At 39.5% G+C, this 19,311-nt stretch overlaps 1 protein-coding gene across 5 annotated transcripts in view; it reads right to left on the minus strand.

Annotated features, from left to right (window-relative positions):
* Positions 1-262: 262 nt before the first annotated feature.
* Positions 263-19,311, minus strand: part of NT5DC1 (5'-nucleotidase domain containing 1) — a 129,128-nt gene continuing 110,079 nt past the window's right edge. For all 5 annotated transcript variants that reach the window (XM_042445334.1, XM_042445330.1, XM_042445333.1 and 2 more), the window contains exons 9-12: positions 14,355-14,473; positions 12,438-12,596; positions 8,663-8,825; positions 263-1,608 (exon numbers count right to left, since the gene is read on the minus strand). In XM_042445334.1, coding sequence (XP_042301268.1) covers positions 1,490-1,608; positions 8,663-8,825; positions 12,438-12,596; positions 14,355-14,473 — 560 coding nt within the window. In that variant the 3' untranslated portion in view covers positions 263-1,489. The remainder of the gene's footprint in view (positions 1,609-8,662; positions 8,826-12,437; positions 12,597-14,354; positions 14,474-19,311) is intronic.

A 19,311-nucleotide genomic window follows, 5' to 3' on the forward strand; every position in this document is an offset into this window, starting at 1 on the left:
CTCTGACCTTAACAAGACCTTAAAGTGGAGGAAATTAAACCGTTACCATGAGTTTGGATCTTTATTTTTAATCTTATGAGGATTGATCTGTGCTCAGAAGTGAATCAATGAAAACAATCATATTTGTTTAAGGCCACACTGACAAAACAAAACAAAACAAAACAAAAAAACTTCTTGCATTTTTAAAAGATAAACTGTTCCATCTTCCTTCCCCCTCCCCTTTCCACAGAACAGTAAGTAACATAATCCAGAGCTTGTCAGAAATAAATAACCTTTATTTTGAACTTCACACAAATGAGCACTGCCAAAGCAGACAGAAGGCTTTAAATGTTGGGATGCTCAAGTTTATTCAGCCAGATCCTTTGACTGCAATATTATAACAAAGATCAACATTTCCACCAGAGAAGCAGTCCACATGCAAGACAGATTGTGCGCAATCTGGTTAATCGTTCATTAGCTGTGAAAACAGCATACTAACATACACTTTGGGTCTCTTTCAGTCCAATCTTGGGCATAATTACTCAGAAGTGAGTTTTGCTGAGCTCATGGACTTATTTCCAAATAAGTGTTCATAAAATGCAGCCTTAGGTTGCAAAACCCTCTCGCTAGAGTTTTCCAAAACACTGATTAAAATTCACTGAGAGGTGATGCAAACGAGACCTTGTGGCTGCTGGTGGATGAGTGACTTAGAGATTAAATAAAGGTAAGCAGCAGGACAGGGGCAGTATAGTGATCCCATGCCATGCTCACATATATTTAGCCCTTTGTTCTCCAGATGAGCACAACATACATTATGTCCAGTCTGTATGTGTTAGAATTAGTTTTAAAAAGATGTTTCAAAATGGGTACATTCACAATCTAATAAACATGTTTTTGTGGTTTTTCTCTTTCATAATTTTATTTGGAACACATCTAGGATAGAGTAGAACAACTGATTTCTGACTGAAATTAGTGACTTAACATCACAGTACTGAAGTTTAATCAGCCTGAAATTGTGGGCCAATTATTACTGGGTCATCGCTATCTCCCCCCATCCTCACTCTATTTGGGAAGAGGAATCACACGCATTCCCTCTACATTGATCTTCAAATACTACATGCAACAGTTTTATACACACACACATTCTCTCTGTTTTTATTGGGAGAAATCATGCAAACATGATCATGCAAGATCTGTGTATGCAGAAAGCTCTTTTTTGTTGCCTATTTATGAGAAGTATGTGGTGGTGCTGGTAGTGGTGAAGGTTTTGTGCATGCTCCCCCACTATAGGAAAGTGCTTAGTATGAACTGGGCAAAGGGGTCAGACAGAAAAGACTGCAGCAAATTCTCAGCAGGAAGAGTGAGGAAATGCTGTAGACAAATACAAAGTATTCTTACATTGCCATCGAGGATTTAGACTGCATTTCATTTGCATGTTTTGCACTTAGCACCTGCCATATTCATCTAAGCAATATAAAGACATCTGCATTTTCTTTTCCTTCCATATGATTTACTTGGTAACCATTGGCTCACCACTTAATAATAATGATCTTGGAGGTTTGGGATAATAGCCAGCAGTTACTGAGCTACTGGAAGAAAATCTGGTGAATCTATAATCCAGTGGTAAATCTGAAAGAAACAAACATACAATGACTTGATTAGTTATGCAGCTTATATCAAATCTAAACAATCCCAGTAAGTTAAGAAGAGCACTGTTTCCCCCCTTAAGCTCTTTATCTGTGTGCGTATTATTCCAAGAATGTAATCAGATGACATGATTACATATTTGGTATACAAGGTTTATGTTTTTTGTGAAGATGATACTTTGGCTTATCCTTTTGGGAATGGGAAATGTTTAAAATAGGATAAATGTGCTTGTATGTTATATAACTTTTGTATTATTTAAAAACAAATTACCATTATATTCTGTCACATACATACAACGGTATATGAGAAAGTACTGCTTAATAATAATAAACAAGACTACGGCCCGTTACAGACCACCCAAAAGGGGCGGTCTCTGGCCGCTGCCGGTTGAAGCGCGGAGGAGTCGCAGCAGCCAAACTGCGTGACTCCTCCACGCTGCAAAGAAGGAGTGCGAAAATCGCGCTGCAAAGAAGGAGCGTGAAAATCGAGCTCCTTCTGGCAACCCGGAAGAGACGCCGCAAGTGCCAAAGCGCGCACTCGCAGCATCACTTCTGGGCTGCAACGTGCGGACGCAGAGCGTCCGTTACGTCAAAATGGTGGCGGCCGTGTGGAACGGCCGCCGCCATTTGTTACAGACTCTGTCCATAACAGGGTAAGGGGCATCTGGAAGAGACACCCCTTTTTCAAAATGGGATGTCCTAAGGATGTCCCTTATGGCGGTGTGTAACGTGCCAAAATATGCTAAGATATGAAAGAAAACAGTAGGAGGAGGAGGAGGAGGAGGAGTTGTTCTACTTTCACTCTATATTTTCTAATTTGAACCCACAAACTAATGTGAATGAAAAAGAACAATATTTTGTTTCTTGTAGCCCCACTATGGCCATGTCCTTGTATTCTCTCTTCTTCTTACAACAATATGAAGAAACAATAGTATAAAAATATAATTTGGCTCTGATAGTTTTGCTTCACAAACAGTGACCTTCTTCGGAAACTGAAAAAATGTGGGCAATCACACCAATTTAATTCCATAGTTCTGTTGCCATTGTGAGGAACTTTCTAAACCACTTATAAAATATGCTATTGAATCTTAAACAGTGAGTTGTTAGGATGCAGATATTGATAAATAAGATGGACAGGTTTCAACTAAGACTGAATACAGATTACGTCAAGGCATAGAAATGCTGCATAAAATTTTATTTCAGATAACTACTGTCAGGATTAGAGAAGATAAGCCCAAACTTGCTTTCTTGTAGGAATAGCAACGTACTCCAACATACCTATCAAATAATGTATTATTTACTCTCTATTTTCAAACCAACATCCACAAACTTAAAAATATGTTGAATAACATGCATTAATGATATTCAGGAGATCTACTTCTATATTTGCTATCTTATTTGTTAATTGAAAGGCATTAACGTTATATTTAACAGCACCAGCTTTCCAAAACCTGGCATCCTCAACCTGAATGAAGTTTAGAAAGCTGATCTAGGCATAGAGACACAGAATCTGTGCATGATTTTTACTTCCATAACTTACATTTGTGAAGTTTTCTTTATTAGCTATTCATGTGTGAGCCTTAATGTATGGTCATCACATTTTTTCAAAGTTTGAACTTTATAATAATAACAATAACAACAATAATAAAATATTTATTTGTATCCCGCCTCTCCTGTTTGAGGATCGAGGCGGGTAACAGCAAGGAAAATTTCAAATATGAAAGTCACAGAAAATAATAACGAAACAGTCCCTGAAGAACCCCACCCTTCTACCCTCCCTCCCATCAATACAAAATAATAACAATAAAAACATTTAACTGGATTAACATCAGTTAAAACAGCTCGGCAAGAAGTGACAGCAATAAGACAATAATGGGGGGGGGAGGCTGATTAACATGGGTGGTTGATTCTGTTTTAGGAGAGGTTAGTCTGGGAAGGCCTGCTGGAAGAGGGTCATTTTTATCACCTTTTTAAAAGTGTCAGGAGATGTGATCTGACAAACCACCTTCAGCAGGTAATTCCAGATTTCTGGATCGGCAGCTGAAAAGGCTCTCCGGGAAGTTACCACCACTTATGCCCTCCAGTTTTCAGATTAAATAGCTTCTTTGTACAGATGATTTTGTGCCTCCTTTTTATCACCTTGACTCCCTGGCATACTAAAATGATAAAACCCTACAAAGTAACTGGTTACCATCCTGGGGACTATGGGCAATTGGACATATGTCTGTGGAAGTTTTTAAAAGGAATTCTGACTCTCCACAATTCCACTGTTATGCTTCTCAGCTAAGGGCTGGTCCTGAAGCCAACAACATTGTGGACAAGACAAGATGAAAGTGGGACTAGCCATGCTAGTGCACTCTGCTGGCCTCCAAGTACAAAGCCAGCATGGTTATCTTTTCCTAGGCCATTCTAAAGGATAATGCTCTCCCTCCTTTTGATTCTGGTCACAACAAAGCAGTAGCGGCACAAGATACAAGAGCTCCATATGAGTAGCTGATGAAGAGGAAGAGTCAGAAAGTAATACTAAGGTCTAAATGAGGTAGAGACATGTTAAGAAAACAGTTTGTTTGAATATAAAAAAATGTTGTAAATTCCTTCTGATTTCAAGTTAAGTTAAATATCTACAAAGTGTTCTTGACTATGTGCCAAAATATCTTGACATTTTCTGATATGATAATCATCAGAATAAGATACAAAAACCAAGTGTGACACACATAGATTGAAAAGAGTGTTTGCTCCTTATTGGTCAGTTTGTATGATGTCATAGCCATTTGTTGCTCAAAATTACTGCTATTGCATATTTTTGTAAGAATTCTATATAAAATTGGTCTAGTTGCTCATACAGCATAAACCTTATGCTTCCAAGCCAGAATCCACATGCCACTATGCAATTAAATAAACTGTTAATTTCAGTCTGCTATGAGGCTCCATTCATGAGGCTTAAAGGGTTAAAAAAACCCCCCTTCACTACCGTCACTAAATATTTTAAAATTTGAGTCTATTCTCATAATCACTTTTCACTTTACCCCCCCCCCCCCCGCTGCCCTTTTTACACAAATGCTTTTTGTTTTAGTGACTTTTTGACTTTAAATTTGTAGTATCCATCAATGGTCTGACACTATAACCATTAATCCTACAAACAAGTGAGCTAAAGTGGCAGGAAAGTCTATGAAGCTTTCCACACTTGCCTGCATCACTGCTAAAACATCCCTGAAACGTTGCTCAAAGGTGGAGGAAGCACAGGTGTGTGGAAGGCAGGAACGCTTCCTCAATTGTCATGGAAACGTTGCTCTCTCCTTAGCATCCCTGAATCATTCCTGGGGAGCGTATTTCCTATGAACGCAAAGTTTGTGTTCATAGGAAATCTGCTCCCCTTGTGATGATTAAGGGATGCTAGAGGGAGCGACGATTCTCTGACTATTGCGGAAGCGCGGCTGGCTACCACACACATGTGCTTCCTCCACCTTTGAGTGACATTTCAGGGACATTTTAGCAGCGATGCAGGCAAGTGTGAAAATCTTCATGGTCAAACTTCAAGAGTAATCCTTACAATTTCAGATCCCTTTTAAAAAAAACATACACAAAAGTATAGACTTTCCCTGCTTTTTGACGCCTCACTTTTCAACCACTCACTCTTTCAATATCTGCAAATTGCAGACAAGTTCCATTAATGTGACAAGGGTTCCACTCTTTTGTCAGTTCTTCTTGCATATGAGGCTCACTTGGGACCACTCTTTCTCTCTCCCCCATGTGCACACACACAGAGAGATATATGTATGTGTGTGTGTGTGTATAGTTTGTGTTAATTTTGCTTTTGCATGCTTTCTAAAGTGATAACTAATATGCTATTTATATCTTCAGTGGCCAAAATGCATTTGTAAGCTAGAAACCCCTGAGTTCCACTTTTTCATCAATTCCACTTTCTGACAGTCCTTTGCTTGCTAACCTGTCAGTTAAGTGGCTTCCTGTACTTCCCAAGTGTCAAGCCAAAGCTGTTTTCTATGGAGTTTACAAGCTCAGAAACACTGCTTTTGCTCTTGGTTTTCTTTCATTGAAAGAGAAAGTCTAAATGCAGTCTGTGTAGAGAACACACATTCTGAGTGCAAATAAGGACTAAGCAGTAGAAGAAGGAAGCTGAGTCAGTGTGCAACAGAAATTTGCACTTGGACCTCCAAGAATAGTATGATTCAGGATTTTAAGGGCAAGAGGATGAAATACTTTGGTTCTCTTTGAAAACAGACAACAAATTGCAGTCAAGGACCTGTAAAAAAGTTTTGAATTGGGAATGGATGTACAAATGCAATTCTAAGAGCACACACAATAAGTACAGCAGCTCCCTTTGTGACAGCTTATTATCACAGGAGCAATGCTGAACCCTGTCCCTGCCAGGTCACCATTATGGGTTTTAATATTCATTCTATTTTTCTTATCTTTTGCATGTACTTTCTGTACTTCCAGTCTTGTTGGCTGTAGGAAGTTACTGCACTGTGTCCTAGTGAAGTATTAACGGGGAGGAATTCTGTTGACAAACAGGTGCATATCCATCTGTGGAAATCTCAGAATACATTATCCTATAACTGGTGCTGTTCCTATCAGCAATAAGTCCAAAACTGGGAAGTCGGGGGATGAAATGGAGGCAGGATCCACTGCAACCTAAACCTTTCTACCCCCTGAGAGATCCTAGAGTCTGTCTCTCCCATGTCTGGTTTCAATATATATGGGTGAGGTGTGGATAGATAAACATCTACCAGAGTAAAAAGCTCAGTAAATCTCGCTTACACTTCCTCTTCTGGGCAGCATGAGCCAGCAGAGCTTGGGAACTGACAGACAATTTAGATTCCCATTGGACTGATCTGAATTATTATAGGTCATTCTTTATGAACATTTCTTTGGGCAGTTCACAAAATTTTTTTGTCCTGGCTATTACTGTTTGTGAAGAAACCCTTCCCATCTGAAGTCATGACAGAGATTAATTTGCTTTAATATTCTATAAAGCTCTAAGAATACCTCAAAAAGGATTTAGTGAGGTGCATTATGTTTCTGAGTTTGACTTCTGTTTGGATCTGATTATAGTTATTGGGAGAGTTAATTCTTTGAATGTTTGACTAACCACCAACTGATATCTGAGTATTCAGTTCTGATTAAATTTTGTGATGCTAATCTGTTTTAATAGTTTGTGAGTCCATAAGTACACTGAGAGAGACTAGTTCAAACCTTCCTAAGCATTATTTCCCCCCCAAATTATAAAAAAGCAACGTGAAGATTTCTTAGAAATGCAAACTAGCAAGAAAGAACTCCATATGTAGTACAGTTCCTCTTTCAGTTGAAGTGTCTTTGAACTGATTGGAAACAGGGACCACAGTGTCATCAAATGTAATTCATACTGAAGTGGAAAATTACCATGGAATTTCAACACAGTTAGAATTTGGTTAAAAAAAGGAAACTTCTCTGAAATGAAGAAACTGGTAAAAAGGAAGTTCAAAGGGAAAGTTTAGATGACTGAGCAGGAAAAGGTTCTTGAGGTTGCACTGGATAGCTCAATTAAAATGTCAACTCAGTGTGCAGTGGCTGTGAAAAAGCCAAATTCCATGTTGGGGAGAATTATGAAAAGAAAAACAGAACTACCAGTACCCTAATGCCTTTCTGAGACCACACTAGGATTGCTGTGTGAAGTTCTTGTCACTATACTTCAAAAAGAACACTGTCGAGTGGGAAAGGTACAAAAAGAAGAACCCAAATTATCAAGCTGCAGCAGAAATTCCTCTTAAAAAAAGTCTCTATTGGTTTTTATTTTAAAAAAATTAAATAGGAAAGTCCCTTAAAAACAAAGAAATACTGCTGTTGTGCATTGTATTAGAATACTCCCCCCTAAGCAATGGAAGGCAAACAAACTCTAACAGCTGTTTGCTTTATCATGAAGTTTAGAAACACCATGCCAGATTCTTGCCAAGAGGGCAGAAATAAGAGAACAGTCTCATTCACTTTTCTTATTTTTGTGAAACAAAAACAATTATTTCCCTGCCATTGGAAAAATATTTAAGTGACAATTAGGAATAGGCTAATTTTCCCATGTTGAGGATGTGTTTCATTAATTAATAATTATATACACTTTGGCACAGTCAGTACAACTTTATGAAGAAACTAATGGTCATTACAGAAAGGAAAAAGAAAACTAGTGATAAAAATGTTTTAAGAATGAAATAAAACAACATAAGCTCAAAACAGATGGGCAGAAGGGGCAGCTTCCGGCCACTCTGGGAGTGTGGCCTTTAGGCTATGCATGCCCTCCAGAGTGGCTAGAAGCCACCCCAGGGCCACCTTAAGTGGCCCAAAAAGGAGTGGATGTTTTCTGCTCCATTTGGGACTGTGGCAGTGGGCGCCCTTGGCAATGCAGCGCCAGGGCAATGGGACCACGAGCAGCTTCTGGCCGCTCATTTCTGCTTGTCTGTTTAGCCCCTTGCCTCCACTCAAACTGTCACCAGTTCAGATTTATAATGTAATACTTATATATTACTATTCAGTCACTGAGAAAACAATAAACTGCAAATCTAAAACTGGGAAAATGTTTAGAGTTCTGGGCATTGATATTAGTCATAACATATCAATGGCGGGATACACACCGCCATATAGTACGTATTGTATATGTACTAGGGTTAGGAAGGGGCGGTGCTTCGGCACCCCCCTAACCCTAGTACGTATACAATACGTACAAGATGGCGGCGCCCCTTCCACATGGGTGCCACCATCTTTACGTACTGGACGCATAGTGTCCAGACGTGTCGCGGCGCCTATGATGTCGCGAATGCGCCAGCGGTGCTTCGCGACGTCATCAGTGCGCCGCAAGAAGAAGCTCTGAAATGGAGCTTCTTTTTTGCTCTGTGCGGGAGCTGCGCGGTTTGGCTGCTGCAGCTCCCGCGCGGAGCAAATGGCGCCGGCGGGGAAGCGCCGCAAAGCGGCGGTTTGTATCCCGCCAATATTTAGTTAAAATTAAGACTTTGGGAATTTTCATAGATGGACTCAATGACATACACTCTTACCTGCTATTGATTCAATACTTGGGATTGTGATGGTGCTATGTGCACTAACACATTTACAGGACCAAGTATTTACTTCCTCTGCACCTTCTTTTCCAGAAATGGCATCCACAAAGAAAGAGCCCCACTGTTTAGATGCACAATTAAGAGCTTTTGGATGATGTCTCTGAAATATAAATTAACATGAACATAAATGCAGATGTTCAGATAGTAATGGAATCCATGAATGAGATCTTCTGTGACTATTGGTGTTGGAGGTATCTCACACACACCAGGGGCTGCTGCACAATTAGAGATGTTCCCAACATCAAAGTCTGTGGAGAAATTCTTGAATTCCCCATGGATTGGCAGCATACCACACTTTCTAATTCAGTAACTCCAGTAGAGCCAAATGAACTCAAATTCAATTAATCATCGCCAACCTGAATAACTCCTTAGAATAACCAAAGTGATAAAATCACATTTACTTCAGGGATAATCTATTTTGTTTGCTTTTCCTTTAACATAGCTTTCAGGACAATTTACAATCCATTTTATTCCAACAAATATCCCACTGAGTCTTATTGACCCTGTCTGCAGTTCCTCAGAGCTTCAGACAGCAGTATTTCCCAGCTTTACCTGGACTGAAATGAGACCTTTTGAACATAAAACATGCATTCTATTGGTGTGCAACAATCCCCCCTCTGCACATAACATACTCAATATGCATGTCAGGTCCCCCTTGTATGGAGCCGAATTTCCAGGTAGTTTTTATGTACAGTATTTTCCTATTTCATGCCAATCAGGTTATCACTAGGTGGGTGCAGGTAGCACCTGATGACACCCTAAGAGGGGTGACGCCACTACTCCCCAACCATCTGCCTTTTGGCAGAAACAAGTTGTGATGTTTGCCTAAGTCCCTTTAAAACTGTGATGTTTTAAAATGTGGAAGTGTGAGTGGGGCAAGGCTCAGTGGAAGGGGAAAGAAGAGGCCCCAAGGTTTTTTCTAAAACTAAGTTAAAGTTTTATTTATCTTTAAAAATATATTTTAAAAAATAACTTTAACCACATGGAAGTATGTACATGTAAATAAATTTAGGTTGTACATATTATATTGTAATTTAAAAGTATAATTTTAATTTTGCTAGTTGTTTATGCCATAACTATTACCATTACATTCATTGATATATGGGAATTACAATTTATGAGTAACATTAGTACAAAAACCATTACTGAAGATTCTGTATGGTGTGAAATGGGAAGGAGCCAATGGAGGTGGTGGCACCATGAGTTATGCACTGGGTGATGTCAAACTTAATGATGGCACTGATGCTAGCTAATTCTCAGGGGGAGTGTACATTAAAGACAAAATTCAGCATATAAACAGTACATATATATTAGAATGAAAATACAAAGATAGGCATAAACATCAGGGCCACAGAGTACTATAAAGTTTAAGGCCTGAAACAAACACACAGAGCTACTATTAGGTTGTCTCATATAACAATTTGAGGAGAACTGGGTGCATTTTAATCAGATATGTCATCAGTGAATTCTGACTCACATTCATACACACTGATTTTATGCTGGAAAAAATAGGTTTCCTCCTCTCATTTTTAATCTTGCAAGATGAAAAAAAGGAGAGGTAGGAAGGGATAATTTTAAAATAACCCAAAACACTGTATAGGAATTAGAATGAAGTCCCTTGGTAATAAGTCTTTGCTAATTTAGTTGCAGGGCTGTACTTGTAATGTGCTGTTCCCTTATGAACTACCACCCTTCGCTGACCTATTATATCCCCACTCAGTTCAGAATCCTTTGATCAAACCAATTGACTTCTCTTCTGCTTGCCTGCTGTCATTAGTGATGGAAATCCATAATGCAACACAACATGCAGAAGTGTGGAAGAACAGAAGATGCCTTGCTGAACTCTTTCCATACAGTGTGCTCTGAGAAAGAGATCAGACAGCAAGTCCAGAAAGCACTGGACATCACACTAGCTTCCTTGGAATGCATGGAAGATGACAAACACCACTACTATTACCTCTGTTGGTTCAGCAACAACCAAAACTGCAGGTGGGAGGAGGGAGTAAGCCCTAAACTTTGGAGGTAGCATTCTTTTAAACAGTTGTTCATTTTTCTTGGAAGTATAAATATGTATGCAGTTGTTGAAATCAATACCTTTGCCTGACCTACACAAAGAGGCATTTCTTTTGTGAGTGCATGTGGATGCGTATAATATGCAAAAAACATAAGAGTGTATTTGTCTTCTTTCCTTTCTTTGAAAAACACAGGAAGGAAACACAGTCTCTATCTTGTCCCCTGACTTTGATGTGCTATTTAAGACTTTCAAGCAAAACAGAAAGGATTTTTTTTAAAATAATGACAAAAAGAGAAGTAATAAATTGTTTTCACTAATGTTACAATTAGGAATCATTTATTAGCACCTTGGGTGTGAAAAATCCTTCACAGTATTTTATTTTATGTATTCTACCATTCTGAGAGAGGTAGGTAATTATTTGTAAGCTATTAGCTGCCAGTTTGCACCAAGTTTCCTGGAAAGAAACAGTTGTTATCAATGGGTACAAAATGTGGTGCTTTTTCCTCCCACATTGGAAAAAACCATAGTGGTATCCTCACACCAAACAGTTTAAGAAGCACTCTCTTGGGTCACTAAGTGAAATTAATGGATGAGTATGGACAGAAATCCAGGTCTTTGGGGCCTGAGCACAATGACTCACAGATGAGTAAAATCTAAATTTTACTCATCTGTGCCCACTGGGAAAAGAAAGGTAATACAGTGGATCCTCCGCATACGCGGTCTTTTTATAGGCAGCTTTGAGCATAGGTGCTCAAAGCCGCGGGCGCGCGCGGGGCGGAAGGGGCAGCGCGTCCCATTCAATTGAATGGGCGCGCGCACCTGTTGTGCCTCGCGCGCCGCCGTGCACGAGCCCCATTGTTTACAATGGGGCTCGAGCATAGGCGGAAATCGGCATACGCGGTGGGATCCGGAACGGATCCCCCGCGTATGGCGAGGTTCCACTGTATTCTTTATCTCATGGGAAATAAAAATAGTCAAGGCCAGTTACAGACTGCCAAAATAAAGCTGCTTCGGGTCTCTTTGGAGGTATGCTGTTTAAATGATGCATGCATCCTAAGAATCCGGAAGCTGCACCAAAGCTGCACTCCAGTGCTTAGGAATGGAGTGTGGCTTTGGCGCGACCTCCAGACTCGCCCCATGCATCATTTAAATAGCATACCTCCAAAGAGACCCGAAGCAGCTATATTTTGGCAGTCTGTAACAGGCCAAAAAACTTTATTTTGCTACACATACAAAGGATACGGAAACTTTATGATGGCATGTTCTGGGCAACTCACCATGGGACTATTATATAAAAGTTAGATTCAAACTAGAATTGTCTTGCATAACACTCAACCATTGCAAGAGAACTTCTTGGTGGATTGAGTTTTTACTGAAAATGAATATATCTACAGATATATATGTGTCAGAACTGTGTGTATACTTCTAATATATGTGAAATTACAGTGAATGTTGATGTCATGTATCTGTGTTATATTGTTTTCAGTTTTGAATGCATACCACCCTCTAGATTCAGGCACACCTAGCAGTGCCTAAGAATTCTTCAAAGGGTAATGAGATTTAGATTGGGATAAAAATATCAACACTGACACAAATGCATGAGCATGCATATATGGTTAAATAAGAAATGAAAGGCATTTTCCATATAATAGAGGTGAAGCTGGGGTTACATCAGATTTTAATACTTAGCATCCTTACCTCATATTTTCCTCTCTTCTCTATAGGCTCAGATTCTGTCTCTGTAGGAGACATAACATGGTCCCCATTAAGCTCCTCTAAGATGAGGACAGTCTCCCAGTTACTATAGTGATGGGCTGCGAAAATATCTGAGTGCATGCTGTCACCAAAGTAAACAACCTGGAAGTGAAATAGCAATACAGTTACATTCTGAATTTAGGAATGAGTATAAACATATTTGGACATTCAGACACCACACAGTTAGAATTGCATCAGGGTAGAGCGGAGCCATATTTGTTGGTTTCATTCAGAGCCTGGAAAGGTTACTTTTAAGACCTCCCAGCCTAAATGCTCACCAACTGCATTCCCTTTATTGCATCTTCACTGCCTGGCCTCTGTTATCCACCACCCACTGCAGAAGGTCTAAAGTAGTTCTGAGCCTTCGGTCATCCAGTTCTGTTGGACTTCAACTCCCAGAGGCCCCAGCCAGCTTGGCAAATGGTCAGGAATTGTGAGAGCCAGAGTCCAAAACATCTGGAAGACAAAAATGGAGACCCACTCGACTAAAGAGATGAGCCTGCTCCATGTGTGTAAGCTCCCTGTATAATTTAGAATGCTTGAACAAAATTCTAAATTGTACAGTGTCCCAGAACTTCTCCACAGAGGATGGTGGGACTATATAACATGAATACAACATGAAGCACTTCCAGGTCTTCCCTTCTCACAATTTTAGTGATGTGATTCTTGATATTCTGAGTATATTTTATGAGAAGCACAGAAGAATTTGAAAAGCAAAGGAAATGTTATTCACATAAAAAAGCCTAGCTAGATCAAGTGAGCCAGCATGGTGTACAGACCCCCTCTGTATCCACAGACTTCCCATCTGCGGATTCAAGCATTCATGGATGGCAAGCCCTTGGTGAGGTGGCAAAGAGAAGGAAGAGGAGCAAGAGATGGGAGGAAGAGGAGGGGGGCACAGCTAGGGGGCACTACTTTTATTATAAAAACCATGTTATGGGCAGGGGAAATGGTAAAAAATATTTTTCTTGTCCCTCAGCCACTTTTAGCTGAAAAGAGTAACTTCAGAGAAGACAAACTGTAGATAGGACTTGTGTGGATTACTTTTTATTTTAATTGTACACTAGAAATGATGTGAAATGAGACTTAAAGGAAACTAAAGAAGCAGTACATTTACCTAATGTAAAGTCCACATTGAAAATAACCATTTAAGCTCCAAACCTAATGCAACCTGACTGGTAGGCTAACTTCAATAAATATAGCTGGATTTCTTTCCAAACAGGCATGCTGAATTTTGGGCTGTAACATGCACAGGCTTGAATTCTTATTTGCTATGAAACAAATTACTAAAATATTATAACAGGTAGGTTGCTTATTTTTCTTTTTTCCAAATTAAAATTGCAACCAAAGTTGAACACAGATGAGTCTGATGTGAAGTGAAGACTTTCATGGCTGGCATCCATAGTTTTTTGTGTGTGTGTGTGTGTGATTTTTTCAGGCTATGGGGCCATGTTCTGGAAGAGATTATTCCTGACGTTTTGCCAGCATCTGTGGCTGGCATCTTCAGAGAATGCTGGCATGGAAGATATTGGGGTATATATATACTGTGTGATCCTAGGTAGGGAAGAGTGATTTTCATGTTAATCTGTGTATTGTTTTGTTGTTGAATAGCAAGGCCTCAGGCCCCACTCTCTTCCATGCCAGCATTCTCTGAAGATGCCAGCCACAGATGCTGGCGAAACGTCAGGAAGAAGCTCTTCTAGAACATGGTCATATAGCCCGAACCCCCCCCCCAAAAAAAAAACTACAAATGAGTCTGCTTTGTCTGAAAAATTAGCTACTAATGTATTGGATTAATGGTGATGTTGAGAAAGCTTCTCTATAGTGGTCTGCTGTCACACTTTATCTTTTTCTCAATACCTTTGGTTCTAGTTTGCCAGTCATCTTCTTCAGCAACTCATACAAATGGGTTGAGTTACCTTGGGAGTACCATCCAGGTTTGTCCAAGGCTAGGAGCACTTCTTGTTCCTCATCATTGTCTGGAGAAATAAAGCACATTTGCTTATTTTAAGTGAAGATCCAAGGAAGCCAAACACTCCTCTGGAACAACAGATACAAACACAAATTGAGCAAACATGTATCTGACACTATTTTAAAGTGTTTCCCAGTTTGCATAAGTGTTGTCTACTATCTCTGAAGTCACTGCAACCTCAGCAACTAGTTTTGGGAAGCTCTAAATAGCAAACACTGTTCCAGTGTCAGTTTGTACAAGTTGCCTTGAAGAAACCTTGATTTCACTTTTTCCATAGTATTCTTGGTTCTCCTACAACACTTTGTAAAAATCCCAGCCTGAAAGGAGTAAGGAGCAAGCCTAGACAGTAATTCAGCAAGAGGCCACCAGAAGCTAGAGGCAGGCATTTTCTCAGGAACTGAAATTTGTGATTGAAAATGGAAGCTTCAAGCAGACCCTTCCCAGAAGGGATCTTGATTAAAGATGGACGCAGACCTTTCTGCTAGAACAAATTGCCTTTTGTATACCTCAAGTAGAAAAATACCATCCGGCCTGGGAGGGAATGAAAAGACAGGCCCAATGCCATTGGGCCTATCCTTAAGAAGAAGAGCCCTCCCTCCAGTCCATCTGCCATGGTCCAGGCCTTCGAGGGAGAGAATAACTGCTGCACCTGATTCTCATCCCCACTACCATTCCCTTCTCCTTTTGTGACACGTTTTTTTAGATTGTAAGACTGAGAACAGGGAACCGTCTAATTAAAAATAATAATTGTAAGCCACTCTGCTAGCCTTTAGGGCTGAAGAGTGGGAAATAAACACCATAATAAATAAAAAAAAGGTTTCCCTAAGTATGCATATATCACTAGTCTTTACTGTCTCAGGATATTGCATCATTTGCTGACTAAAGCTCACTTTAGAGAGATCATTACTGTTGTTGTTGTTGTTGTTATTAACTGCTGTCAAATTGACTTCTACTTATGGTGAACCCATGAATAAGAGACTCCCAGTCACCTTGTTTTGAACAGCCCTGTTCAGGTGTTCTAAACTAGGGAAAATTGCTGCATTATCATTATTAAATTTCTGACTAATAAAAAGAAAAGTGTTGAGCTGATCACCTTTTGCCCCAAAGGCGATCTTCCTAACCAGTTTGAATTCTTGTTCAATTGATTTGCCAACTGCAGGATGCCATCCTGATGGAGAGAAAACTGGGAGGGGGGTGTATTTAGCTGTGCCCAATAGTTTAATCAAAACCTTTGACACTGATTGTCAGTGGTGGTATTAATGGAGTCACATAATGTCCAAATGTGTGACAGCTACAGGATTTTTCCTTGTCAAACATTTTGCCTTCCCAACCATCCTGGGCCATATAGTCAAGTGACTGGTTCGATACAAATACACACACACCTTGTACCAATGTTGACAGTCCACAAGATCACTTGCACAGGACTGGCAATGTGGTTAGGATGGAATAATGGGAATACTAAATTGGTTTATATCAAGCTGGATCAAAACAGAACTGATTGTAGAAAAGTAAATATTCAAAGGAATCTGGAACCAGGATGCAGAACCTTAACACACTATAGGGCAGGTATAGCTCAAGACACTGGCCAGGATTGGTATTACTGAATAATGTCAAATATTCTCAATATCCTTACAAAGGGACACCAGTGTATAGACCTGGTTTGAGTCCTCCTAGTTCATCCTGGATGCCTAGGATGAGTGGAAAATGTAGATAACCTGAAGATAATGATCTTAGAAGCCCCAGTTAGTACTTGGATGGCAAACTACCAAGGAATAACAGGTGATATAGGCTATATTTCAGAGGAAGGAACCAGGAAACTATCTCTGAGTATTACTTTCCTAAGAAAACCCTATGATATTCATGGGGTCGCCATAAGTCAACAGCTGATGTGAAGGCACATACACCCAAAGCTCATTCTAACACATGTTTAGCATACAATTTTACTTGTTTTTGTGTGCTATCCTGAATATTATGATGATAAAATGAGAAAGAAGGCCATTTTGTGGACCTGAGGAATGGATGTAAATAAAAAAAAAGAAAGGTCATTGCATCAAATTCAAATATAACATTTGCTTCAGCTGCAATTTCCTGTGAATTGCATCCTTAAATTTGTATTGTGTACCTCTGATAATGAATGTATCAGTAGAGGCATCTCTCCCAAGAATATATTTACACAACATGCCTGAATGATATGAGTCTAGAATCATAGTGAAGCCTGGATTAATCCAACAACCTTTCATTTGGCAGATTGGGGTCACCGAAGGATAAGTGCAAGTTCTATCATCTTCATGGCTTTATGAATTACCATGTTTAATCTGCATTTTTGATTACTTCTGATTTAGTCCTCAAATGAAAGCATAAATGATCCACCCCAGAGTAGGAAGCTATGAAGAAATAAACAAGGCAAGGAATATAGGAAAGAAAATCAAAGCATATGAGATTCTGGTTGTGAAAAAACATGCTAGACCATTCGTTATTTACTTTCTACACACACTTAACTGAAGTAGATCTCATGGAACGCAGTAAGACTGATTTACAGTATTTTCAGGTAGACATGTCCATGCTATTTTCTCTCAGCATATCCAGACATGGAAGCCACACCATAATGCTACCAGTGGACTACTTTCTTCCTTGTCTTAACCAATGGCCTAGCATGCGTTTTCACAAAGGGCATTTGCACATATTATCTAATAGTGTTGACATGAAAATACAAATAAAGCTGTTCGGATTCCTTGCCAACTTGTCAAAATATGGTCTGTGTTAATGCTTTTACAAGAACAGCCAAAAGTGGCCTCAACCAACCATTATTTTCCAGTAGCATTTTTAAATGGAAAAGGCTGTTTTCTAGACAAAATAGTTATTTATTAGAGATGCTCTACAAATTAGAGAAAAGGAAAGGAAACCCCAAGTAAAAACAGACTCTTCCCCATCAGTCATGAAGAAAGACTGTTTCCTTTTCATGCTTTTTTGCATAAACAAACAATCAGTATTATGGGCAAAGTAAGATTTGTTATTTTTAACTTATCATTTCCTGGTTTATTTTTCCAGAGTAGTTCAAACACATCAAATCCATCTGACTGCCCTTCTTTGTTCTATAATTGTATCACTATTTTAAAACACTTTGTAGTTGGACACTTTGGAAAACATTTCAGTAAGAAATACAGTATTTATTGCTCTTTCTCACTCTTTTAACGGTTGTCTGACAATCATTTTAGGATATCAAGTATTTCAGATGCATGGCATGTCCATGGAGATAGAAAACTATTGTATGCAGTTCTTCAAAGGGTTGTTAAGGGGGGGAAATGTTCCTAAAAATACCAATGACACAATTTATTGTCTTGCTTGCTTGCTTTTTTATTTATTTTAATTTATGTAGTTATCTTTTTGTTCCTTAACTGCTCCAAGACTCTTCACATGAGAAGTCCACCCAGACCTTTCTTAGTGGATAATGGCCAATATTAGAGATATACATATGGCTGGATAGAGGGTGGGTTGTAACTTTAACCCTGAATAAACTGTGGAGCAGGGCAAGGTACCATAAAGCTCTGTCGAGTAGACTGAAGGTCCTCATTTACTTTCAAAAGCCCAACCACACCATCCTCTCCCAACATGGTTATTGAGTTTCCAGGAGAGAGCAGGCAGAGGACATGTGCAGGGCACCCCGCTCACTGTCACCAGGACCCCTGTGCTCCCTTTCCTTACTGTGTTGGGAGGGGACAGCCAAGGCTGAAAGTTCAGGTTTGGAAGGGAAGGGAAGACAGGTACCTTTGCTGTGGTAGAAAAGAGCCTTATAGTACCTTCTATGCTCCACAATCTGTTCAGGCTTGAAACTTCAGGAGCCCTACTCTGTAGTCAAATCAGGCAACCTTAGTACTGTACATATCTACTTGGCCAAGGTCCACACTGACTGTATGGGAAGTGCTTTCAAAAACTGGGATACATTCAGCAGAACAATGTTTTGTATATGTGTAGAAATGCAATCAATTATTTTAGAAGATTTAGAAGTTGCCAAAAAATTAATATTGTGTTAATTACATTGGGCTGACTAAACGCTTTATAATGCGGATATATATTTAAAGGCTGGTACCATGTTTTTTTCATTATTGGGAATGACAAAAAACAGAATCTAGGGCAAGTATAGAGGCTAGAAGTATATTTGCCAGTCTTCTGACTCCCACTGAATCTTATAGGACAAATTTGGGCACTCCAAGCATGAGAAATCATGGCCCATCCCCCAACCCTGGTATCAAGATGGGGAAGGGAAGAGGCTCTTCTCAAAACTTCCATAACTGTTGATCATTCATTCTTCTTAGGCGGAAGGAGATCTAAGTTTTGTTATTGTTCCCTTCTACTTATTTGAAAACGCAATACTTCACCAGAGTGCTTTGCCAAATGATTTAAATATATGTCTCAATTTCTCAGTCTCAGAAGATAGTATTTATTATTTTTTCCAGATATTGCCAAGAATCACATATAGCCATACAAATCTGGGTTTGTGCAAATCTGTTCTGAGAACTGTAAACATTATTTCAGTCAGGATGATAATGGCAATAATAAAGGCAAGAATCTGAAAGTAGCGATCACACAGAGGCTACTATTGAATAATGCTCCACTTATCTAAGTGATCAAGAATAGTCATACCCTCAGGGAAGGATCCTTAAAGAAACCCCAAGCAGCGTTCAAAGGATCTTGTGGGATGGTCCTCAGAGCCTTTTGCTATGGTAGCCCTGCACCTTATCAGAAAGGGTGCATCAAAAAGTCAGGGAAACTCTTTGGAACACATGAAGTGCTAATCAGAAGAGAAAATAGGGAGATGCTCTTAGGTGAGTATGCCATAGCTCCCGT

Source organism: Sceloporus undulatus, chromosome 1 (assembly GCF_019175285.1).
Source record: "Sceloporus undulatus isolate JIND9_A2432 ecotype Alabama chromosome 1, SceUnd_v1.1, whole genome shotgun sequence".
In the NCBI taxonomy this organism is placed as follows: Eukaryota; Metazoa; Chordata; class Lepidosauria; order Squamata; family Phrynosomatidae; genus Sceloporus; species Sceloporus undulatus.